This window comes from Xenopus tropicalis, chromosome 6 (assembly GCF_000004195.4).
Source record: "Xenopus tropicalis strain Nigerian chromosome 6, UCB_Xtro_10.0, whole genome shotgun sequence".
Classification (NCBI taxonomy): Eukaryota; Metazoa; Chordata; class Amphibia; order Anura; family Pipidae; genus Xenopus; species Xenopus tropicalis.
Genome location: NC_030682.2, coordinates 58,781,125 through 58,798,979, shown reverse-complemented (window position 1 = coordinate 58,798,979; position 17,855 = coordinate 58,781,125). Strand labels below are relative to the sequence as shown.

Genomic DNA, 17,855 nt, shown 5'->3' with positions numbered 1-17,855 from the left:
TAGCAGTTAAAAACTATAATCACCACATAGTGTCATTAAGCAAGAATCCTGAATAATGAAAGCTTTACATTTAAGATGGCACTGAACAAAGATTTTGAAAACTTCCAATGCTACACTTAACAGGGTTATACAATTAGAGACACAAATAAAAATTGTAAGAAAAGGTTCAACATCTGCTACTGGTCTAATCACATATAGCAATTATTCACAGGAAGCATTTACTATTTAAAAGCAGTAATCCTATAGTTTGCTATGGATTACTACACCTGGGTATCTGAGCAACGTAGTGCTTTTTATTACATATTGGGGTAAGTTTCCCAGATGCATTAACCCATAGCCAAAAATTAGCCTGGTAGATTTACTGGTCATTGGTTGCTAAGGGTTACTGTAAGCTCAAAGTGCAATGCTTTACAATGTAAAATACATCACAATAACATTGACACTGAAGCCCATTAGATGCCCTAAAGCATAGATTGTTTCTTACTGGTAGAAGGCTACAGGGTATGACAGGAATGTAAAAAATGACAGCTGCACAGCCATCTTATCTTATTGCCAGGCATCCACTAACATTTTGGTTAGCTAAAATATATTTGTCTGTATGAACTGTATAATAAAATTAAAATTACAATGCCTCATTTACGACCACACTTATGGATGCAGCCAACCATGTAAATACTTCTTTTTACATGTAATTTTTACAGCAGTAACCGTTGTGTTCTACCATTTACAGATGTCACACGTGGGTACAAGGATGTGAGCTGCCAGTTTAACTTTGAAGCAGTCCAGTGGCTCAGTTATCAAGCTTTTCTTACTAAGCTTCGCAATCACAAAATATTATACAAATGTCTTATTGGGCCACTGCATAACTGTGAGTGAATGATATGGTATTTAATTATCTTTTTCTAGGATTAATGGTTTCTGCTTTGTACCACCTATGCCTGATACCCCCTACTTAGCTATCCTTTAACTCCCTCTGTGTATGGATAAAATTTTAATTGTTGCTGTATGTAAGCATAGCATTGTAAAAGAGAAGAAGAACAGTCAGTCAGATTACTTTCCCTCATACATAATAATGGGCATAAAATTTGACAGTAACCTGTCTAGAGTTACATTCATCAAACTAGTAACCTATAGCAACCTGTTTGCTTTTAATAAATGCTCCCAATTAGTTTGCTATGGGTGACTAGATCTGTAGCGAACCTTTAAAGCAAAGAAGTGTGGAAATAAAAAACCAGGGTTAATAAGTCATGAGAAACAGACAAGAATAGCAAGCAATGGCGGGCAAGATGCAGCACAGCTGAAAAACAACAGATCCAAAAATTCTTTAAGGGAAAGAGTCAGTGATATCATTAATAATAAAATATTAGACAAGCAAACGCCAGGGTCTCTGGTCAATAACATAAGAAGTGTTTACTAAATTTGTGTGGGCCAAAACACCATGTGGTTTATTATAACTAGTAAGTTTGTCTGTCAGTGTCCTATAAAGCATACTGCCAGATAGCCAGAGGTCTGTCCCTTTGTTCCCCACCCCCTTTTTAAATGTAAGAAAACACCTCCTTTTTAAGTATTGACATTTTTATTTTGATAGTGTATCTTTACCTGTGTTTGCAGCTGGGTATGGTTTTCTTTTAAATACATTAAATGCATACAATACCCAGCAACTGCAAGTGTAATTTCAACTATAACTGTGGTACGATAATTATGTTGGGTTGAAAAACCTAACATACCGTTCTTCGACTTCAGCTTATTCTTCCGCTTTTTCTTATTATTCTTAGCGCCCCCCATTTTCTAAACACTGCTCCTCCTACAGTTTTAGGCGTACAACACCCAAACTCTCCACACTTCTTCACCCTATAGCGGAGCAGGTTGCTTGTGCTTTCTAACTGATCCCGCCTTTTTGTGACGCCGCTCCGAACACCCCAGTTTTCCCATTGACTTTGACAGGGAAGATTTTTAAACTGCTGCCACTCTTACAGCTTCGAAGCTACACTCCCCAAACTTGAATAACATAATAATGGGGTCACCCCGAATGAAACAGCGACATTTGTTGGATGATCCCAAAGTGGGAGGGGCCAACAACAGCAAATCAAATTTCACCCATTTACTTTTCTGTGGAAATTGAAACTGCTGCCAATTTTACAGCTTTGAGGCTGCACTCCCCAAATTTGAATTAGTCATGGGGTCAGCCTGAATGAAAATATGATGACTGTTGGATGCCCAAAAGTGGGTGGAGCTGTAAACAGCCAATCAGATTTTACCTATTGACTTGGTGGAAATTCAACCTGCTGCCATTCTCACAGTAATAACACCGGGGTCCCCAAACTTTGCAGGGTTAGAAAAAAGTGGGCGGAGCCACCAACAGCCAATCATATTTCACCTGTTGACTTTCAATGGGGAAATTCAACCTGCTGCCATTCTCACAGTATTAACCCCAGGGTTCAAAAATAGGAAAAGTGGGTTGGCCATTAACAGCCAATCAGATTTCATCCATTGAATTTTATTGGTTTAAATTTAAAATGCTGTCATTCTCACACTATTTATGCCAGGGTACCCACTGTTTGTCACTGGGTGAATTCGACTCAAGGTTAGAAAAAGTGGGCACACCCACCAATCACAATTTACCTATTGACTTTTAAGGCCCCCATACACGGGCCGATAGAAGCTGCCGATATCGGTCCCTTAGACCGACTCAGCAGCTTATCTGCCCGTGTAGGGGCAGAAACGTGCGGGCTGGCCAACTGATATCTGGCCTGAAATTGGCCAGATATCGATCGGCCAGGTTAGAAAATCCAGTCGGATCGGGGACCGCATCGGCTCGTTGATGCAGTCCCCGAACCGACTGCCCCATTGCCGCCTACATAATCCGGTCGTTTGGCCCCATGGCGATCTCGCCAAGCGAGCGGATCTTACCGTGTATGGGGACCTTTAGTGGTTTAAATTTAAACTGCTGCCGTTCTTTAACTATTAATCCTGGGGTCCCTAAACTTTGCAGAGTTAGTCACTGGGTAACTGCAGTTCCAGGTTAGAAAAAGTGGGCGGAGCCACCAACCGCCAATGAGATGTCACTAGCTGACTTTTAGTGGGGGCATTTAAATTGCTGCCATTCAGACACTAAACTTTGCACAGTGGTTTTTACTATATAACTAGTAGACAAAGTGGGCCGAGCCAGCAACAGATCAGATTTCATTCAGTGACTTCACGTTTTTCAAACCAACATGACGTTTGTTCTCAAACTTCCCTTTCTAGTTCTTATATACAGTTCTATATTTGAAGGAAAATATATTAAAAATTGTGTATATTATGTGTATATATTCCTATTATGTTTTAAATCATCATATTAATATTATACTGAAATGGAATTTTGTTTTTAATACTTTCCTTTATTCAAGTCCTTTTTGCATTCATTTTTATTGCAGGTAAAATGCAGTTATCTAGAAGACTATCGCAGTATACTATTGATCTTCTAAAAGCTGTCACAGATTCTTCTCTTCACAAAGACTTTTCATGTATAATGGATTAGTTTTTCTCTTACAACTCTATTAAATAGCAGTGACACATGCTGTATTGGTAGACTGATAGCATTTCACATATCTCATATTGCAGTTTGACTGTATTGTGTGTTCATTTTAATACCATGCAATAAAACTATTATACATCAGATAGTTATGTTTGTCTTTATATAGTAAAACCTGCAGAAATTGATCTTTCAAAATCAATGCAGAGTCACCAACAGTCAATCACATTTCACCTATTTACTTTCAATGGTGAAGTGTAAAATGCTGTCAGTCTCACAATTTTTATGCCTGAGTCCTCAAACTTTGCAAACTTGGTCACTGGGGGACTGCAGTTTAAAATAGGAAAAGTGGGTTGGGCTGCCAACAGCCAATCAGATTTCAACCATTGAATTTTATTGGTTTAAATTTAAAATGCTGTCATTCTCACACTATTTATGCCAGGGTGCCCACTGTTTGTCACTGGGTGACTTTCAACTCAAGGTTAGAAAAAGTGGGCACACCCACCAACCACCATTTACCTATTGACTTTTATTGGTTTAAATGTAAACTGCTGCCGTTCTTTAACTATTAATCCTAGGGTCCCTAAACTTTGCACAGTTTGTCACTGGTTAACTCCAGTTCCAGGTTAGAAAAAGTGGGTGGAGCTACCAATCAGATGTCACTCATTGACTTTCAGCGGGGAAATTTAAATTGCTGCCATTCAGACACTATTCAGGGTTAGAAAAAGTGAGCCACCAACAACCAATCCATTTCTAACCATTAAATATCACTGGTTTATATTTAAACCGATGCCATTATTTAAGTATTAATCCCAGGGTTGTTAAACTTTGCAAAGTTAGTCACTGAGTATTTCCTGTTCAAATTTATAAAACGTGGGCGAAACCACCAACAGCCAATCACATTTCATCCTATTTACTTTGAATGGTGAAATGTAAAATGCTGTCAATCCCACAATTTTTACACCTGAGTCCCCAAACTTTGCAGAGTTGGTCACTGGGGGACTGCATTTTAAAAGTAGGAAAAGTGGATTGGGCAAGTACAAGTACCTTAGTAAATTGAGTCATTATGCTCTCACTATTGCGTCCATTTTAGAGAACCTGAACTTGACACAATAGAACTTACTGGGCCTTACAGTAAAACCAATTTAGACACTACAGACAGAGACTAGGGATTTTCTATACTCACCAATTACCAATATATATAGGACATTAAGGGGTATATTTATCATGCTGTGTAAAAAGAGAAGTGAAACATTACCAGGGATGTTGCTTATAGCAGCCAATCAGATGCTTTGCATTGGTTTTCTAACTGTTAAAATCTAATTGCTGATTGGTTGCCCTGGGCAACTTCACCAGTAATGCTTCACACTTTACTTTTTACACAGCATGATAAATATACCCCTATGGCATTCTGCTGCCAAGAAATACCCTCCCCTTTAAGCAAAACAGGGATTGTTTGTCCATATATTGCAATATACTTCAAGATGGCCAACTACGTCAAACTCATCCCCGGTCTGGCCAGTCCTACACTCACTTTCATCTGATTCATTAAGAATTCTACTGCTTCATTATATATTTAACAAAGGGACCACGTTTCACCTGCAACTTGCTTTTAAGGTTAAAATTTCTCAGATAGTTGCCCTTTTATTGGCTCCACTGGCATCAGTTGGAAATGATGGGAGCTACAACATCGAGCTGGCCATTGCTCATGCAAAAACTATAGCAATAAAGGGAAAGTTGGGCTCACCAGTAAATTTGAATCCATTAGGCTGGGGTGCAAAGAGGCCGTGACCACAAATTTCCTATACAGACAAAAGAAATTCTCTGCACTCACCCATAATCAATATATATATATATATATCCAAAAAAGACCAGCAACACCGAGTTATATTCCAAAAACAATCAATTGTGTATTAAAAAGGCATGAACAGCCAACGTTACGTTTCGGTCCCCATCGGGACCTTTCTCAAGGTCTTTTTTGGATATTTAAATCATTTACCTTGCACCCGAGCTAAGAGCTGAAGCAGAGTGCCACCCTGGGTTCGCTATATATATACAGTGGTGTGAAAAACTATTTGCCCCCTTCCTGATTTCTTATTCTTTTGCATGTTTGTCACACTTAAATGTTTCTGCTCATCAAAAACCGTTAACTATTAGTCAAAGATAACATAATTGAACACAAAATGCAGTTTTTAAATGAAGGTTTACGTTATTAAGGGAGAAAAAAAACTCCAAATCTACATGGCCCTGTGTGAAAAAGTGATTGCCCCCCTTGTTAAACAATAACTTAATAATCATGCCAAGATCCAAAGAAATTCAGGAACAAATGAGAACAAAAGTAAGAGATCTATCAGTCTGGTAAAGGTTATAAAGCCATTTCTAAAGCTTTGGGACTCCAGCGAACCACAGTGAGAGCCATTATCCACAAATGGCAAAAACATGGAACAGTGGTGAACCTTCCCAGGAGTGGCCGGCCGACCAAAATTACCCCAAGAGCGCAGAGACAACTCATACGAGTGGCCACAAAAGACCCCAGGACAACATCTAAAGAACTGCAGGCCTCACTTACCTCAATTAAGGTCAGTGTTCACGACTCCACCATAAGAAAGAGACTGGGCAAAAACGGCCTGCATGGCAGATTTCCAAGGCGCAAACCACTTTTAAGCAAAAAGAACATTAAGGCTCGTCTCAATTTTGCTAAAAAACATCTCAATGATTGCCAAGACTTTTGGGAAAATACCTTGTGGACTGACGAGACAAAAGTTGAACTTTTTGGAAGGTGCGTGTCCCGTTACATCTGGCGTAAAAGTAACACAGCATTTCAGAAAAAGAACATCATACCAACAGTAAAATATGGTGGTGGTAGTGTGATGGTCTGGGGTTGTTTTGCTGCTTCAGGACCTGGAAGGCTTGCTGTGATAGATGGAACCATGAATTCTACTGTCTACCAAAAAATCCTGAAGGAGAATGTCCGGCCATCTGTTCGTCAACTCAAGCTGAAGCGATCTTGGGTGCTGCAGCAGGACAATGACCCAAAACACACCAGCAAATCCACCTCTGAATGGCTGAAGAAAAACAAAATGAAGACTTTGGAGTGGCCTAGTCAAAGTCCTGACCTGAATCCTATTGAGATGTTGTGGCATGACCTTAAAAAGGCGGTTCATGCTAGAAAACCCTCAAATAAAGCTGAATTACAACAATTCTGCAAAGATGAGTGGGCCAAAATTCCTCCAGAGCGCTGTAAAAGACTCATTGCAAGTTATCGCAAATGCTTGATTGCAGTTATTGCTGCTAAGGGTGGCCCAACCAGTTATTAGGTTCAGGGGGCAATTACTTTTTCACACAGGGCCATGTAGGTTTGGATTTTTTTTCTCCCTAAATAATAAAAACCCTCATTTAAAAGCTGCATTTTGTGTTTACTTGTGTTATCTTTGACTAATAGTTAAATGTATATGTGCAGTAGTATTGGTGGAAGCGCATAAAAATAAAAAGAAATATATAGTGCAGATCAATATAATAAAGAAATCCAAAGATTGATGAAGGAGGTATGTGCTTAATTAAAACACCAATGCTTAGGTAAAGTGGCCCCAATACCATAGGCTAATGTAGAATCTATATCTGCTCACCAGATCAACTTATAAAAAAGCATGTAGAATCATCCCAACCGGGCATTGATAGAAGAGGGATCCAATCCACAATATATATAGGATGGAGAACAAGGCAAGATATAGTGTAAAAACGTTTATTATATTAAAATCCTGAACAGTGCAGGCTACTTACAATGTAGTAGACATGTAAAAACATGGAACAGAAGAAGAGTCAATGGTAGCTCAACGCGTTTCGCGTGCTGACTGCACGCTTCCTCAGGAGCAAACAGAAAATGTCCCAACAATGGCCATATAAACTATGTTATAAACGAGGTTAATCAACCCTAAACGGCAGCACCGGTATGAAACCGGAAGTGTATGTATCAGGTGGTAATAGTGACGATTATGTCGCACCTAAAGTGGGGGTGGTCACTCGCCCAAGAAGGTATACGTAACCTAGGAGACGCGTTGAACCCGGAACCCGGAAGTGTGACTCGCTGAAGCGAAGACACGTAGTCATAGCAACACTGACACGTGCACTACGTAGGGAGCCACTAATAAAGTAACGGACGCGTAACCCAGGAGACGCTTGGGCTGCAATAGTTGAGCGAGCTATCTATAGAGAGGGCCGCTCACTAGATAAGGAACGCGTAACCTAGGAAACGCTAGGACCGCAACTGTTAGAAACGCTATCTGTAAAACAAAACAAAATGCATGCGTAAAAATGACTTTTAACATAGAACTAAAAATACAAGTGTTGCATAAGAGAAATAAGCATAAATGTGTGTCAGACCCATAACCAAATAGTGTAAATAATGTAAATAATATAAATAAAGTACATTGAAAGTACTACAATGTCTACTACATTGTAAGTAGCCTGCACTGTTCAGGATTTTAATATAATAAACGTTTTTACACTATATCTTGCCTTGTTCTCCATCCTATATATATTGTGGATTGGATCCCTCTTCTATCAATGCCCGGTTGGGATGATTCTACATGCTTTTTTATAAGTTGATCTGGTGAGCAGATATAGATTCTACATTAGCCTATGGTATTGGGGCCACTTTACCTAAGCATTGGTGTTTTAATTAAGCACATACCTCCTTCATCAATCTTTGGATTTCTTTATTATATTGATCTGCACTATATATTTCTTTTTATTTTTATGCGCTTCCACCAATACTACTGCACATATACTCTGAGGCTCATCTTAAGGGGAGCTGACACCAGGAGGAAGCAGCATTGACCTTTCACTACATTGAAGATTCACACACACGGATTCCCCATCAAGAAGCGCTGGGTTCAGGAGGGTTTATTCACTCCATAATAACTAATAGTTAAATGTGTTTGATGATCAGAAACATTTTGTGTGACAAACATGCAAAAGAATAAGAAATCAGGAAGGGGGCAAATAGTTTTTCACACCACTGTATATATATATATAGAAGACATTAAGACACTCTGCACATTAAGCTAATGGAAATGTCCTGCCCTAAAACAGGGACTGTTTGTCCATATATTGCAATATACTTCAAGCTGGCCAACTACATCAAAGTCATCCCTGGTCTGGCCAGTCCTACGCTCACATTCATCTGATTTTAGACACATTTCCTTATCATCATATTGATCTAAAAGAGATATTTGCCATCTGCTGGCCACTTCCTGAAGCAGTAAAAATAAGTACTGGGGGGCATAGCTTGTAAGAAAGTCAGATATACTAGGTGAAAAAAGGCCTCAAGTTACCATGATTAATCCCTTCATGGGGGCATAATCCAGGGCACTGAAAGGCTATGTTATGTATGTCCTACATACATAACATTGGACACAATAAACTGTATTCGGTCGATCGTGATAAACACAAAACCTGTGCCTAGATATACTCCATGTGATTGTCTGTAACCTGAACATTTGCTGATACCTCTCTGCTTGGTTACATTTACAGAAATTAAGTGCATTGAGCAAAGTGCAATTTCAAGTGCAATCACTATGTTTGTTCCCCACAATGCTGCATTTACCTCCAGAATCCTTACAACCTCAATGACACTGGGATTCTGGAGGTAAATGCAGCATTGTGGGGAAAAAACATGGTGATTGCACTTTGCTCAATGCACTTAATTTCTGTAAATGTAACCAAGCATGCAGCGCTTAATGCAATAACTCTGCACCTGATGGAACTGTAGCATGTAAGGCAGGTAGCACACAGCTAAATAACTATAGGTGCAGGTACTCCGAAGTTGGCTCCATTCCTCTTATCACATACAGGTATATATTGTTTGTGCTGTCACTAATCTTTCTACCTTTTTCATATATTTTTGCCCCTGTTGAAGATCCTTTATGGGTCGAAACACGTAGGGCTGATTTTCATTATGTATTTTGCTTTCTTGATTTAATAGAGATGCAGAAAGGGAGGTCGGGCACCCAAGTCCTGCTCTTCCTTCTGAAGTTTGCAGCTCGCTGACGCGCAAAGACCTGCTGCGTTTCAGAGGTCCACAGGCTAAAGTGAGAGGGGCGTGTAATGTGCATGTCAGCCTGTCTTCCCCTGCTACTACACTTCTAAAGTTTGTAATCCCAGCAAGGCATCCGTAGCTGCTTGTTTACCTTTGATTTAAACTACACCAGACCTCCAGACAGTGTCGGACTGGGATACCAGGGGCCCACCAGAGGACCTTAGGCCATGGGCCCACTCTCCAAACAATTCTTCATCCACTTCTTACTCAGTCTTTATATATTCCTAGTTTTTTTATGTTTACATACTATAATCTATTCTTCTATATACTTAGTTGCTTTGTTCCCATAGAACAGTGCTGTCCAACTGGCGGCCCGCAACCCCCCTCTGTGTGGCCCCCCACCTGTCTGGCTGCTTTGATGGTTTACCTTTGTGTAAGCTTTAAATGGTATCAGTACTGAGATTAACTGGCCCCTGCATGGTTCTCACCTCAGATTAAAGATGTAATCCTCCTGTATTGTTTAAAAATATAATCCCCTGTGTTGTTCACACCTTTTAATACCTGCATTGTTCACCCCCTGCAGTGTTCACACCTCAGGCTCAGGCTGTAATCACCCCCATTGTTTACCTGTTCACACACAGGCAGGGTAGGGCAGGCAGAGTATGGCACACACAGGCAGGGTAGGGCAGAGAGAGTATGGCACACACAGGCAGCATAGGACAGGTAGAGTATGGCACACACACACACAGGCAGGGTAGGGCAGGGAGGGTATGGCACACACAGGTAGGGCAGACAGAGTATGGCACACACAGACAGCATAGGACAGGCAGAGTGCTGCCTGTGTGTGCCCTACTCTGCTTGCCCTATGCTGCTTGTGGGAGGTGAACCTGGCAGGGGTTTGTTGTGGGAGTTTGTTAACAGTTGGAAATAGCCATTAAATGGTCCCTAAGGTGTGTAATGGGGGTTGCTGTGCTATCCACAGGGGAGGAGGAGGCATATGGAATTTAAGGGTATATCTTAATATGACATAATATAATTCTTTCACATATGAATGATGGTTGATATCCCCACAGTAAGGACCAAGCATTTGGGATTTTGCTGTGCTACCACCATTGTGATAAAATAGGTGTGGTTTGAAGTGGGTGTGGTTTCAAAAAGGGGAGTGGTCAAAACTGGCTTCCATTAGCGGCCCTCCACCATGTATGCTAGAGAAATTCCGGCCCTCGGCACCGCAGAAGTTGGACAGCACTGCCATAGAATAATAAGTAATGACCATGAATTAGGCCAAATGGCTAGAAGCAGGATGGCCCACGGACACCTGGGCCCAGCGGGAATTTCCCTGGTATCCCTGTGGGGCAGTCTGACACTGCCTCCAGATGGACCCTTTTGTACTCCAGTGGTAAATAGCATCAGTTTCCCAGTCATCTGTAGTGGGAGTGGATGGCGTGGGAAGCACATGTGCCTTAATATAATATTACTTTTCGTATTCCCATTACAGACTGTACATTTAGATGTAGGTTACAAAAGTCTGTTTGATGATAGATGGTAATTGAACATACTGGATAGTGTGTGCCAGATTAAAACATTACCATACATGGTATGGATTAAATTGTAATTTCACATCAAACCGTAATCCCATGACATCTTGGAAACAGTATGAAATCTTTGTGTCAGAGACCATAGGATTAAAGATCTGCTGTAGAATCCACACCAGTCAGGAGAAATATTAAAAATCCACTAGCAATGTTGCTGCTAAATTGAGGCTGATGTACCAAATATCACCATTGCCCAGAGGATGCCAATAATGCCACAACCTCCATAGGCTGTTTTAGGGATGGGCTTTTTCAGCATGTTGTTGCCAAATGCCAGGCATAGTTTTCTTAGATCACATTGTACCTCTATAATCTAAACAATTCAAAACTATGAAAATCACTGTTTCATGGTCTAATAAAAATGTATTAAGTGGGAAAAATATAATACAGTGAAAACAAATTTACCCTTTTTGCATTGTTTCAGTTTCATAGGCCGGGAACAGTGGATGTTTAGGGAGTCTAAACCTCCCAAAAAATAATTTAACTGCTTTATATTCATATATAATGATAAATTCTCCAGTGAGATTCCTCCTATTGGCAGCCTCCTATTTCTAGTTTAGGTTGGCACAGTACACTGATAATAAATAATTGTTAATGATCTGTTGAATAGTGAATACAGTGTTAATTAGTATGAAATATGATGATATACAATGTCCTTCTTAGCAACTTTTCAATTGGTCTGCATTTTATACAGTTTAAATTATTTGCCTTCTTCTTCTGCCTCGCTGTAGTTTTTCAAAGAAAATGACTGACCCCAGTAGCCAAATAACTATTTCTTTGTGAGGCTACAACTTTATTGCTTCCTTTTATCATACATAATTGTATTTATGCCTGCTCCTTTTCATATTTCAGATTCAATATTTAAGGGTAAATTGGATCCTAGTACCAGTTAGTGGCTGAAATCCCAGACTGGAGAGCTGCTGAACAAAATTCTAAATAACAAAAAAAAAAACAATAGATTTTTTTAAAAATGAAGACTAATAGCAAATTGGCTTGGAATATCAATGTCTACATAATATTGAAGACTAAATTAAAGGTGAACTGCCCCTTTAAGTATAAGTGCATAGAGTTTAAAAAAGAAAAGTTAGACACCCAAATGAAAGTAAAATCTTCATGTTTAACTTAGTGGTCTTGTACATAAAAGATCTATAAGTATAATGAACTATGAGAAGTTTGGAGACTAACAGTATACCCAAGCACACTCTAGCCTCATAAAGTAATAATGCATGACACACAGGAGGGGTGCAGATCCCACCCACATGGCATTCAAGCCTATGGAATTGCTGGTGCAACCTTGCAGTAGAGATGTAGCGAACCTCACAAAAAAAGTTCGCGAACCCATTCCAGCTACATACAGAGCAGTAGAAAGTAGATTACTAGTCAGCAAAGCTACCTAAACTGTCCCTCAAACCCCTGCACAGCTCTCTCCCTATGCTAACTTAACAAGCACACACAGGCAGAATGTAAAATGGCTGCTGGGCTTCGGTTTATATATGGAAGGGAGTGGTCCGGGGGTGGTCCAGGAGGGAGAGCTGCCTGATTGGCTGCCATGTATCTGCTGGCTCTGGGGTGAGAGGTCAAAATTTGGCTCCAGCTAAGGCGAACCCAAAATTGCGAACATCGCTAAAAGTTCTCGAACTTGCGAACACCCGATTTTCGTGCGAATTAGTTCACCGGCGAACAGTTCGCTACATCTCTACCTTGCAGTGCAGAGCACTGGGGCTAGGGCATATTCTCATGCTAAGTGCACTAATAGCAAATAGAATGTCTCATTTACTTTGTAACTAGTGATGAGCGAATCTGTCCCGTTTTGCTTCACCATAAAATTCACGAAACAGCAAGAAAATTTGTGAAAAAGCGAAAAATTAGCGAAACACATTTGTTGTGCAATTTTTTTGTCGCCCCGCGTCTTTTTTTCTTCACCCGTGTCTTTTTTTGACACGACCATGCCCAATTTGACACGAGTGCGCCCAATTTAACACAGCTGCACCCATTTTTGCCACGGCCGCACCTATTTTTTACACAACCTCGCCCAATTTGGCACAAGCTGAATTTTTTTTTGTGCGCCGAATTTTTCCGTGGCGAATTTTCACGGAAGTTTCGCAAAACAATTTGCCAATGGCGAAATGTGGAAATTTACTGCAAATCCATGCCTGGTGAAAAAATTCGCTCATCACTATTTGTAACACTCTTGTTGATGGTAATGATAGACCACCAAATGAAAGAAACTGGAAAGAAAAAAAAAAAATTTTAGGTGAAAAAGTTTTCCTAATTTCTCTGTATATGCCTTATGTAATAAAAGAGCATGTCAACCCCAAAAATAAATTTTTGCCTAATAAAAGAAAACATATCTAAGCAACTTTCCAATATTAGGTTATTGAACATTTTTAGTGCTGTAAAAGTTATTTGTAAATGTAATTGCTATTGAAAGCAGCATTTGCTGAACTCCTTTCAGAAATGTGTGGTAGGAGCACAAATATATAAAACAAAAACAACTAATAGTGCAATAACGTTTTGACGTGTAATCTCAAAGTAAATCCAATCACCAAATGTGTATAATATAAGATATTAGTCAATAAAACCACCGTGTGCAATAATGCTAAAGGCTCACCAGATGGCGATATATTCAAGCCCAACAACAGATGTCCGAAAATGGGATGTAACCGAGTCCTCAATTTAGGCAGAAAAAGAGAAAAGCAGCAAATAGTGTAACATAATTTATTACATGAATTCTGCTAAAAATGAGCTACTTACAGGATGTAGAGTATAAACAGGTGCATAAAAAGACTCAATGCGGTTCTCGTACTACGGTACGCTTCCTCAGGAGTAGGGATTTGCTGAACTCCTGGTTGTTACTTTTTAAACAATGTTGCAGACAGTCAGGTCTGTATACAGTTAGGTCAAAATCCATTGCAAATTTGTAATAAATGTATATTGCAAAGTTGTTTAGAATTATGATTCTTTTATTTGGTAAAAAAGTTTTTAGTTGTGTGTGAGTAGTTTTCTCCTTAAGTGATTTTATTGCTCTGTCATTTTAGAGTTCTACTAGCCACAACTCACCTGTCATCTGCATCATGCGAAATGGGGTATGTTTTCTCTATCAGCTTCTTTGGTATGGGACCAGACTTCTTAACTTTTATCAATCATGTTGGTGGACACATGAAAAGTAAAAGTTTTTGGAGTCTAAAATATCACCAATGACAAAATCTTGTTTAATATTATCTATTTTCTACACATGTTCTGTAAGTAAGCAGTCAGGTCATCCACCAGTCTCTGGTATAATTATATATACCACCCCCCTGAGCAGCCACTGGGTCTGTCTTTACATTTATATGTTAAGGCTCTTATTTGTATAAATCCTATAATAATGCGCAACATTTCAATAAAAACCATTAAGTATGACTGTATTGCAAAATTATAATGATTCACACAGTATTTGTCTTGTCTTCATTAATGCATTATCCCTGGTCGCTCACTCTTAAAGAAAGAGTTCAGTGTAAAAATGAAACTGTGTAAAATAGATAGACTGCGCAAAATATTTCTAATGTTGTTAGGCAAAAATGTGAGTGAGCAGATGTCTAACATAATAGCCAGAACACTATTTCCTGCTTTCATCTCTCTAACCTCCTAGTCAGTCACTGACCTTAGGGGGCCACATTGGACATAACTGTTCAGTTAGTTTGTGAGCATGCAGGTCAGAGTCAAAAACAAACTAACTGAACAGTTATGTCCCTTATGTCCCCCCCAAGTCACTGATTCTGGCTATTATGTGGAACAGTAACTTGGAAGTGGTGAATGTTTTCTTCAGTATTGCTTCAGCAAACTTTTAAATAGAAATTATATATAAATATAAATATTTTTCTGTACCAAAAAAATAAAACATTTTTTTCTTGTCTTTTTTTTTATAGCAATTAAAAAAATATTAAAAAATATTTTTGTGAATATTGTAAGTGATGTCCACCCAGAATCTGTGTTTTGCATAGTGAATGAAATGCATTTCTAATCAGCTTTCTAATATACATTAATAAATAAATCTCAGGTTTTCAAAGTTATTTGCAAATGCAACTGCAATTCAAAGCAGGGTTTGTTTATCTGTTCTCTGCACATACACTTAACGCTTTCAGATCTGTTAATCGGTTAACAGTTAATAATTAAAAAGCAAGCCTACAGAGAATTCCCAGACTGTGGCGGGTCTTTATCAGTCAAATGATACTACACATTTAAGGCTCTGGCACACGGGGAGATTAGTCGCCCGCAACAAATCTCCCTTGTCGCGGGCGACTAATCTCCCCGAAATGCTATCCCACGCGGCGCCGCGATTTCCCCGGAATTGCAGAAGTTTCCTCTAAAGGCAACTTCCACGATTTCGGGGAAATTGCGGAGCCGCGTATGCTATCCCACTGACGATTTACATTTTTCCCCTGTCGCGGGCGACAAATCTCCTCAAAGTGCCAGAGCCTTTACATAGGAAATGTAATGGCTGATCATCAAACAGTTGAACGCTGCATGGATGGGTAAGATTGTTTTAATAAACTGTCACAAAACTATCTTTTTTCCGAATTTGCAAGAAACAATAATGCTTTAAGATTTAAATGCAGCCATACTGAGAACATTTTTTTGCTGCAAATTATTAATTGGAATCTTGGGAACTATACCCCAAGAAAGAATACATAACCAACTGGTAGTTTATATCATATTAGGTGGCCTACAGTATTACAGAATCTTACAAAACTGGAATATATACAGTATATCAGTACAGACACCATTTGTGATAGTCTGTGTGCTCCTTCAGAGATCACCTGACAGGAAATAATGATAATTAACAGGAAGAAGTGTGAGAGCAAAAGACTGAGATCTGTCCATTAATTGGCTGATGTGGCCTAACATGAACTGGATGTTTGCCCTTGGTTTGTTTGCGTGCACTGTGAATCCCAAGGGCCCTTGGTTTGTTTATGTGCACGGTGACCCCAGGGGCAGCTCTTAGTACTTAACATGGTAATTTTCTGTAACCCTTTCTTGGGCTTATTTTGGGCTGTATACTTGATTAACAGGAGATTTTGTTCCCTTTGCAAATAGTGAAAGGTACTGGGAATTGGGATTTACAGCTCAGTGCCTCCACCTAGTGGACACTGAGGAGCACACCTCAAGAGGATTTCCACTAGGAAAATAATCACACACAGTTTGCAGCAAATATCAACTTTATATAGCGGTGTGAAAATAAAATAACTATAACATGCAACAGTATTAAACTCTGCTTTGGAAATCTGTGTGGTTTTAGCCACTACTGGCTCAGTCTCTCTGAGGACACAGTTCCACACTCCACTACTGGAGGAAATACCCTTTCTCAGTTTAGTCCTGGCAAAGTCACTTCGCCAGAGCTATTTCAGTTTCCCCAGGTAGCTCTTCAGTTGCTCCCACGTAGCAGGCACACGGAAAACACCTGTCCTCACCAGGGGACACACAGAGACTGTCAATACCTTTCCTCAGGTGGATCACTCACTGGGGATCCACAGGGGGTAAAGGCCTCTAACAGCAGTGTAGCAGATCTCTCTTTACAGGATGGCACTTAATTGCTAAGCAGAGCTCCCCTCAGCCTTTACACTGTCACTGTTTCCCAGATGGTCTCTCAGTCTCAAAGTACTGGCAAAACAACAGGGGCTCCCTTTATAAACTTCTGGGCCCGCCCCTGATTTTTTGCTCCAAACCTAGGCACACCTCCTCTCTCCCAACGGTGCACTGGGGCCTCAAGCCAATCGGGTTCCTCCCCAGTCTGTAGCTGGACGGGATGATGTCACAGACTGAGAAACAGGGGAAAGAGTTCTCTGATCCCCTACATTTCTATTTAGGATCACCCAATTGCACACACTACTAAATAATATATATTTTTGTGAAAATGGTTTATTTAGATGAAGCATGGTTTTGCATTTGAGTTGCAGTATATTTTTATAGAGACCTACATTGTTTGGGGGTATAGTTTTCCTTTAAAGGACATGTAAACCCCACACACAAAAATGTAATCAGTAAACAGCCTCTTTGAAATATTTCAGTACCTGCCACTCTGGTTGTCCAGAGGTTAATAGTAAGACTGCAACATCCTCTTAATCACTTAGATTTCCTTCTCCTCCTGTAACCCACTCGCCCCCACCCTCAGGAATTTGCTTTAAACAAATATTTGAAACAAATATTTCAAAGAGATGGCATTGTTGGTTCCCATAGAGACTCAGCACTAGCTGACTGCTTCAGTTTTTTTCTCCTGAGCTCAGCTTTACCATTTACCATTTACCAGTGCTCAAACAAGCCTCAGCATACCAGTCTTTTAAGGGCGAGTAGGTAATATCTTTGGTGTATCTGCTTATATTTTGCAATTCTGTGTTACTTTATATACTTCCTGCATAAATATGCTACTGCTTTTTGTAGCACTGCTGATTGTGGTGGACTATAGTATGTGGGCAACATATGTACATCTCCTGGAATACTTGGCACATCATGACAGGTGCTATGTGCATGTCCCACAAGTACACTGCATGTTTCATGGACTAATGCCACGGATGGACACATGGAACTGAAAGAATGAGCAAAATATGCTTTGTAAAAACTCTGAAGAAACAATGCCTTCACATTTCTTCTTTACACTTAACTTAAAACAATTCAGTAGCAAAGATCAAACCCTTTTCAAAGTCTCTGGTAACTTCAAATCAGCCTCTCCAGCAGA

General features: G+C 39.8%; 1 protein-coding gene across 5 annotated transcripts in view; it reads left to right on the top strand.

Annotated features, from left to right (window-relative positions):
- tert (telomerase reverse transcriptase) overlaps positions 1–3,660 on the top strand; it is a 32,672-nt gene extending 29,012 nt beyond the window's left edge. For all 5 annotated transcript variants that reach the window (XM_018094976.2, XM_031903587.1, XM_018094977.2 and 2 more), the window contains 2 exons: positions 731–868; positions 3,417–3,660. In XM_018094976.2, the coding sequence (XP_017950465.2) occupies positions 731–868; positions 3,417–3,520 (242 nt within the window). In that variant the 3' untranslated portion in view covers positions 3,521–3,660. The remainder of the gene's footprint in view (positions 1–730; positions 869–3,416) is intronic.
- The last annotated feature ends 14,195 nt before the right edge of the window (positions 3,661–17,855 follow it).